Source organism: Neltuma alba, unplaced genomic scaffold (assembly GCF_004799145.2).
Source record: "Neltuma alba isolate B1F8T4 unplaced genomic scaffold, ASM479914v2 tig00006835_pilon, whole genome shotgun sequence".
NCBI lineage: Eukaryota > Viridiplantae > Streptophyta > Magnoliopsida > Fabales > Fabaceae > Neltuma > Neltuma alba.
In genome coordinates this window covers 23,468-31,876 of record NW_021634591.1, presented here as the reverse complement: position 1 = coordinate 31,876, position 8,409 = coordinate 23,468, and the positions used below count along the sequence as shown (strand labels likewise).

The 8,409-nt window shown below is 34.0% G+C and overlaps 3 protein-coding genes across 3 annotated transcripts; 1 reads left to right on the top strand and 2 right to left on the bottom strand.

Moving 5' to 3' along the window:
- Positions 1–130: 130 nt before the first annotated feature.
- On the top strand, positions 131–463 carry LOC114751238 (uncharacterized; the record flags this gene model as incomplete). The annotated part of the gene is made up of 1 exon (XM_028939894.1): positions 131–463. A coding segment is annotated over one exon (333 nt), but the record flags the coding sequence as incomplete, so codon positions are not given.
- A 222-nt stretch (positions 464–685) lies between these two features.
- Positions 686–3,029, bottom strand: LOC114751243 (acyl-CoA-binding protein-like). The gene is made up of 4 exons (XM_028939903.1): positions 2,952–3,029; positions 2,058–2,175; positions 1,582–1,644; positions 686–898 (listed from the first exon to the last, which is right to left on the bottom strand). The coding sequence occupies exons 1-4, from the start codon at positions 2,961–2,963 to the stop codon at positions 819–821; spliced, it is 273 nt and encodes a 90-aa protein (XP_028795736.1). The 5' UTR covers positions 2,964–3,029; the 3' UTR covers positions 686–818.
- A 1,312-nt stretch (positions 3,030–4,341) lies between these two features.
- Positions 4,342–6,828, bottom strand: LOC114751236 (60S ribosomal protein L13-1). Its single transcript, XM_028939892.1, has 5 exons — positions 6,750–6,828; positions 5,683–5,801; positions 5,416–5,549; positions 4,920–5,078; positions 4,342–4,790 (listed from the first exon to the last, which is right to left on the bottom strand). Exons 2-5 carry the CDS (start codon positions 5,789–5,791, stop codon positions 4,569–4,571), a joined length of 624 nt encoding a protein of 207 aa, XP_028795725.1. The 5' UTR covers positions 5,792–5,801; positions 6,750–6,828; the 3' UTR covers positions 4,342–4,568.
- Positions 6,829–8,409: the final 1,581 nt, after the last annotated feature.

The following is an 8,409-nucleotide window of genomic DNA, read 5'->3' as shown; positions in this document are numbered from 1 at the left end:
TGACTATCTGAGTGCAGCTAGCTCACGTTAATCTTTTGTTCAAAGTCCTTTGCAAGTTTAATTCTTTTATTAGGTTTCACTTTATAGTTCATATTATGAGCTCAGCAGGATTTTTTTTTTTTTTTTTCAGCAGCAGGCAAGCAATCCTTATGAAACTGCACTGAGTTCAGAACTTCAAACGCAAAAACAAACGGAGTTTTTACTTGAGGCATTCCGGCTGCAACAGCGGGCATCCGAAACAGGGCAAAAGCTGATGGCTCTGCAAACTGAAACTGGGAAGAGTTATGACACAGTGGCCGCAAGAAGGGCCATGGATTCAAGTAGGAACAACATGAAAGAGATCCAGAGGAATTTGGAGATATGGCTGGCCAGAATTATTGGAGATCTTGAAGGGATTCTGGCAAGGGATGGTGCTTCTGGTGTCAGAGAGTATTACGTTTCTAGATATCCTTTTATTCAATAGAATCCCAAAGTATTATGGCTATAAAGGATTTAATGTCCATGGTGGAGTAATGCTTTCTCTTTCCCCACTGTATCCTTCTATTACTCTCAATTATCAAGCCTCACAAATCAGAAATCACATTACTGAAGCTATTTCCACGCTGGTCCTCCCTTGAGTTCAATTATTAACGGTGATGTATGCATGCATAAAATAATTAATTCCACTCTATTTTAAGATAATTTCTGATTCATTGCAAACAAATTAGACATTAATGATAGTATGAGAATAAACATTACTAAGTGTTTATTTTCAATATCCTGAGAATTTTGTAGCATAAGAATGAGCAAAAACAAAACGAAGAAAGATGAAAATGTTTTCAGATAGCAATGCCTGCTTCTTCCATGAGCTGTTTCACCTTTGTAATGTAGTCACTCATAGCTTCTTCCTCTGATTTCCCTGCCATAATCAGATTTTATTTCTCATTATATGTCATAAACTACATGGATCCTATATTTTACACAAAATTTATTGAAAGAAGAAGAAGAATAATTGTACGACTTATAACTCAAGAGCCATGAAACTTATATATTTTCATATAGTTTTTGCCAACTATATATTTTCATAATTTATATCATATTTAATTAATATTATCATAATATTGATACTCTTTCGGTTCTTAATATAGGATATAGTTATTGAGTTGATTTTATAAGATCTGTTTCTTATATTTATTAATTTTTTCTAAATTATCCCTTATGGATCTCACTCAATCATAATCAAGTAAAAGAAGAAGAGAGAATATTGAGGAAGATGATCATAATATTTTAGGAAAAATATATCATATTTTTTTTATAATTAACTAACTTACCTAGCTTTCTTAATCTAGTCAAATTAGTTTAATAGATCTTATATTAAGCATCGAAGGAGTATTGATTACCACAAAACACAGTGAATCAAGTGTTTTTTCTCCTTTTTACCTCGAGGCTTGAATTTATCAGTTTCAAGAACAGATAGATATGAAACATGTGAGACCTCACTAAAATTTTTTTTCCCTTTGGAAAGATTTTAATGGTTTTTAATAAATTGATGCAAATAAGCACTCCTGCGTCCCGAGAATTACCAAAGCGATTGGATTTTACCTTCAACAGCCTTCCAAGCATCCCACTTGGCTCTATCCTTCATGTTGAGCATTCCTGGGCGGCCTGAAAATCATACACAAGAAGAGAAAATTTCAGTAACTTAGATAGAGGAAATAACTAAAAATAAATACTTTAGTTCTTAATATAAAACCTAATTAACTAATTTGAATAGAGTAAATATGTTAGTTAAATTAGCTAATAATACTCCCCAATTAACTAAAATTGATAAACATATAAAATAGATTTTACATATAGAACTAACATTAACTAAACCGAAGGAGTATGATGAGAAAATATAGGCTTTGTATCGCATGTCATTATACCAACAAGATCTTAGCCAAATACTGAAAGATTTTTCCAAGTGACAAAAACTGAATTGTCACAGATAAATTCTGAATTTTTTTAAAACAGAATTCTGCAGCCATATAAGAGAGAATTGAAGAGCTAAAGGAAATGAGGAAACAAGAGAAACTCACTGGTGTTGACAGGTCCAGCAGTGGCTCTCTTGTACAGTCCATAGAGAATGAGTTTGTTCTCATTCGATGTACTTTCTGGCAAAATCTTGGATTTCTCTGCGTACTTCTCAAATTCCTCCTTCATTTTTCATTAAGACACAACCCTTCAATCTCATTTCTATCTCAAATATATAACTTTATAAACATTGTTTATCTAGATCTTTGGTGTTATAAACCTGATCTTGATATGAAAATTAACTCTGAGGTCAACTCCAGTACAGATTTAATACCACAAAGACAAACTTTATGAAAGGACAATAATAATAGTGCAAGTATTTTAGTGACTTAAAAAAAAATATACAATATGTGAATCAGATCAAAAGTTTACTCCCCTGTTCCTTAATTTTAAATCTTTTGTATAACCAAGATCAGGGAAGGCCGGAACTATAAAGAATTTCCCTTCATCAATAAGTCTTTCTTTTTGGAGCTTTATATCTCAGCATTCAACAAAACAATTTCACTAAAAATCATCATATAAACTATTAATTTGAACCCTGTATCCTATAGTTTTCAGATCCTAAAACCCCATTTTGTTCTCTGGAATGTATTATCCCAAGCTCGGCTTGTTCATTTCCAACCTTATCTTATCAAAGATTTTTTGCTGTTTATTTTGAGCATTGTAAATGTGTTATATGCTTATTCGACCTACATTTTAAAACAGTACTGTCCCATTTAACATAGTAAATAACGTGAACACATCAATATCACGAAATTAATCTGAAAACCTAGGAAACAGACAACCGGATCTGACATCATTAGCTTGTGGTAAAATAAATTGGAGAAGATTAGATTGATAGAAAGTGGACATGAGATTGATTATGTAACTTCGCAAGAAAACATGGAATCAATGTTTACCTTCAAACCCATTATGGTTTTCTGAGATTGATCCGCACACAGATCTGCTTCTGGCTTCTTCTACACAACAACACTAAGCGCTACGTCCAGAGCCGCCTGGGTGTTGATTTAGCAACTATCTGGTTCCTCCTCTTAAACAAGAGCGATTTATTTATTTGTTTGCTTGCTTTTAATTAATTTGGGTTAATAAATTTTAATTAATTATAAAAGTCTCTTGCAGCCATCTTAATTATAAAAGTTGCTTAAATTTGAGTGAGATTGGTTAATGTCTTAAGAGCCCATTGAATGTTTCAATGTAGCATACGTACATAGCTCCTAGATTCGGATTCTCGGAAAATATGTAAACGTGCATGTAAATAAGCGCGAGTGCCCATGCATGATTTTGATTATTTTATATTTACACTTAAATTTTATTTTCTGAAAAAAAAAATTATATCAGTCAATATCAAGATTAATATAAAACAGAAAAACTACATAGAACTGCATTTTTCAAAAAGCACTCTTTCGAAAAATGTATGCCCCATGTTATACAGCCACGCATCTCGCCTGTGTTTACAATTTTTTTTTTTCCGCCAACTCTTTTTACTTGGTTTTAAGGGGACGATGAGAACAAGTTACGGATACATGCTTTTTCGCTTTTGGCGATAATTTGGCCTAGTAATTAGTAAATGGCCTAAGTTGTTCGCAAGAACCGATGCAGCAGCAATGGCGAGGACCATGCTCAGGCAAGTTGAGCATCAGACCAGCGCAACACTAAAGTCCCGTTTGGTACAAAGCATTGAAAATAAGGGATTGAGATTGTGATTGTAATTGAAAAAATATCATTAAAATAGTATTTAGTATGAGTAATTACTTATTATATGGGATTAAACAAACCTATAGAGGTGAGATTGGGGAATACCACTTCCCCCTATAGTATTTTCCAATCCCAAATATATGGGTTTTGCTAATCCCATATAACAAGCAATATTTTATACTAAACACTTTTTTAATATATTTTCTCAATTGTAATTGTAATCCCAATCCCTCATTTTTAATATTTCCTACCAAACGTAACCTAAGAGTAAGATGCTTTACATTTATATAGACGCAACGGGCGTAAATTTGGGATCCCGCTGTAGCTCTCGTAAACGTCGGAAGAATCCTGATTTCTGGAACTTTAACGGCACAACTTTCCTCTCTCATGCTAGGTTGACTTTTATTTTAAGTTTAAATATAAATTTTTAATTCACTTTATTTTTTATATTTACTTTTTTTTTTATCACAGATCTGTAAATTATAATTCTAACAAATACACTTAATTAATAAAAATATTCTAAAAAATATAATATCTAATTAATATAAATAACTCATTTAACTAGTTTTTTTTAAACAATTAAGTGAAATATTGAAAATTGGAAGGTTTTCAAGGTAAGCAATTGAAATTTATGGTCCAAACTGACCCCAAAATATTCATGCAAGCCACTGTGCTAACGCAGCTAGAATAACGATCCGGAAAATAACTTGTAAAAGGGTACAGATCCTGAACAAAATTTGCTCTTAAGACTACTGAAACTCGAACAAAAATATCAAGGATTAACGATTACACGGGGAATATTAGGTAGCTTCACCAGCACTTCACTTCTTTTCTTCCTTCTCTGCCTCAGCAGCCCTCTTCAGCCTGGCACCAATGTGTCTCTTGTTCGTGCGCTCAACACGAAGCTTTTCATAAGCCTTGAATGCCTTCATATCATCGGTAACCTTAACAAGCTCCACTGAGGGCTTCTCCCTCACAATTGGCAGGAACGGACCCTGGACTTGTGTTGCATTTGCCAGTTCCTCGGGTGATGAATCACCAGCCTGAAAAGTGGGAAGGTCCAAAAAACATGTCAAGCAGGGAACTCTATTTGCCTTCTAACAAGGGCATGTGTACGAGAAATGAATGTTATGATGGTTATGTATATAACAGCTAATTATATTGTGTATTACCTTGACCTTGCGTGCACGTCTTGGGAACACAACGAGCTTGGCCTTGTATGTTTTCAGCCTCTGGACATTAGCTTGAAGACTTTCCAGAGAACGGTTCCTGCGGCGGTGATCAACAGAAATGCCAATGGTTGGAGCAAGCTTCTTGGGAATACCAGCAGCCTACAGTAGAAAAAGCACATATCCATCAATAACAAGCATCTATTGTCAACAAAACTACATTATCGGAGAACCGGCATGCAGCCAACAACTGAGTTGTTGCTTTCAGCATAGCATGAGCAGGAAAAGCATACGTAAACAGAAATAACTGATAGCGGTCTCTCCTGATTACATCAATATGAAAATTCTCAACCAAAACTAGTGCAAATCTAAGGTAATTATTAGCAACTAAAACTTATATGAATATCATGCTCACTACATTTTTATAAGCTATCTGACATGTCCTAATCAATAATAAAGCAAAACAAAGACAGCGGGGGTCAAAGAAACAAGGCAATACCTTCAGTTCTTCAAGTGAAAACCCTCGGCCAGCTCTGACCTTCATGTTGTATTTCAAAGTTTGGCCGTGAACAATAGGTCTAAGAGGCCCGGCTGTAGGCCTAGGGAAAATCTTAACAGCTTTCTTTTGGCGAGCTGATCATTGCACCAAGCACATGACCAAATAGGGGGAAAATGAGTTGCAACAGAAAGTGACTTTCAAATTAATATTAATGTTATAGGCTTAAAATTAATTATACTAAGAATGAATAAGCTAAATAGCCGTTACCCAACCGTCTTCTTGTCTTCCGTGCAGGTTGATTGAACCATGTCTTCACATAATTCTGCCAATGCTTCCGGAAGTGGCTACTAGGGATAACATTATTGTGCTTAACCATGGCTTACCTACTAAAACAACCACAAAAATTAAGAAAATAGGGTCAGCATACAATACAATAAAGCAGGCAGATCACTCATGAACTCCAAATAACTTTCTTATGTTATCTTTAAGAAAGGTATATGATGCCAGAATGATGCTGGAAGAAATGGTGAATTGGTTTTGGTTAATTGTGGCAGTGAAAACCGCGGGGAAGCTAAATAAACTTATGTATTAATCTAACTCCACTATCACCATCCTTCAGCATCATACAACATACTGGACACATATCAACATCATAATATAATTCAAGCTAGTTAGGGATAAGTTCTGTTAAATAAAATTATCTTGTCATTGAGATAAGGATATAAACTGATGTTTTCCAAGACCACACTGATTAAAGCCTTTGTAAGACCGAGGATAACCATGAAATGGACAGTTATCTATGACCGAAGTTATGTGTTATATGTCATTATCTGTAAATAACCACAGTTTTCCCTTCCAAAACAATTGTCTGCAATTCACATATAGCAGCTAACCAACCCTAAGCCCAAAAAAAAAAAAAACACTCATACATCCAACGAAAAAAGGGCCATAAAAATCCTCGAACATCAGTAGTTGTAACTCGAACTCATACGAAAATGTCATCTATTCCCCTCGACAGCTGGGAACACAAAGAATGGAGTGATAAATCTTCTGCCTCCACATTCTCAGTGCCAGAACAAGAACTTATCGATTTGTTTGGTAATTCTCAAACATGTTTTCCAACATAAACACGAAACTTAACGTTTGAATGAAAAGTGAAATCTCACGACCCTAAATAACAGCTACAACATTCCAGAAAGTACTAAATGTCTTGAAGCGAAATCATGCCATGATCTCACATAACATTTAAGAAATCAGTGGAAACATCGAAGGCTGAAGCTAATAGAGGTGCTAGTTGAAAATCGAGAAGCACAAAGGCTGAAAGTTGGAACTACCTGGGGCTTCTTCTCCACGAGCGGCCGCAACAAGGAGAAACGATAGATGAAAATGAGACCGCTAGGTTTTTAAATAAAACGCCCCAAATCCTGGATTGGACGGCTGTGATCTTATTAGGGTTTATTCATTGTCCTTAATGGGCCTCCTTTTGGGCCGAACCTGGGCTTGAGTAAGGCCTTTTTTTTGTACCAGTAATGATAATTTTTTACTAATACCGAATAGGGCGTTAGAGTTTTGCCACTAGCCAGCCTATACGAAATTCAATTCACTTGATAGATGATGGATATAAATTGGGCTTTTCAGTTAGGCAATCATAAAAGCAGCACATTTGGTAGAACCCAAAGAGTTTGGGTCTCTAACCCAGAAAAAAATCAATAGGACTGTTTGTCTCGGGTAAACAAATACTACCCTCGGTTTTTAATATAAAAACTCGTTTGATTTTTATTTTGATCTTAAATATAAAATCTTAATTCACTTTATTTCTAATATTTATTCATTTTTTTCCAAGATAATCCTTCTAACAATAGTAATTCTAGCCAATACACTTAATTAGTAAGGATATTTTAGGAAAAACAATACTTATTTATGACAAATAACTAACTTTATTTCTTTTCTTAATCTCCTTAATTAGTCAACTAACTCTTATAATTAGGACCGGAGGTAGTATTGTAAAATTTTACAAAGACAATTTTGTTTTCCAAAACAATAAGTGATTGTTTTATGAGAGAAAAAGTGCAAACAAACAATACCTTTAGATTACTATGGGCTAATGAAGAAATATTCCTTTAGTCCTTTTTGTGTAAAAAAGAACAAATAATTAAAACAGTAGTTGGGTCTTAAATATAATGCAGATTTATTTTTTAAAAAAAGGATATTAAATGTTTTACACGTTACTATTTAATATTTATTAATGTCATTAATTTTATTATTCCCTGTAAGAATTGGAGGCATGGTATGAATAACAAATAAATGCATCAAATAATGGTCTAATAATTCTTGCATTTAGGGGGGAGAAAAATCTCCAAAAAAAATAATTTAAACATTTCAAAACCTCAAATCAGTCTTATTTTTTACATTTTAATAGCAATTAAATACACTAAAAAAATAAATAATAACGTATTTTTGTATGAAATTTTGTTTTAGAATTTTGAAATTTATGTAGTATTAGTCCTATTTATTTCTGATGAAAGTATCTACGTTTGAGTTCGGGTCAGGGTAGAAATAAGTGGTTCACCAGTCTCTTCCACCAACTTCGAATCCGAATTAGGTTTTATTATCATGTAAATAAGCACGCGTTTTAGGGGGTGTTTAGCAAAACCAAAACCAAGGTTTAAGAATCACTTTTCCGCAAAACGAGATAACTTCCTCCACATATTTACTTCGTAATCCGTAAAAGCACTTCTGAAACCATGATTTGGTTTTTATCCAAACACCCCTTTAATTAATCAAAGATGCATTATGTGCTTGTGATCCATATGAGATCCCCCACCCACTGACATCAGATGGAGACACACATGCAGCGTCCCAGCCTTTGAAACTGGAAGACAGCGCATGCATTAGCGTCTGGGCCAGTGAAGAGTTGATTTAAAAAAAAAAACTAATATCACCTAGAAAGAATTACAATCAAATTTCACATGAAAGAAATAATTATCAAAAAAT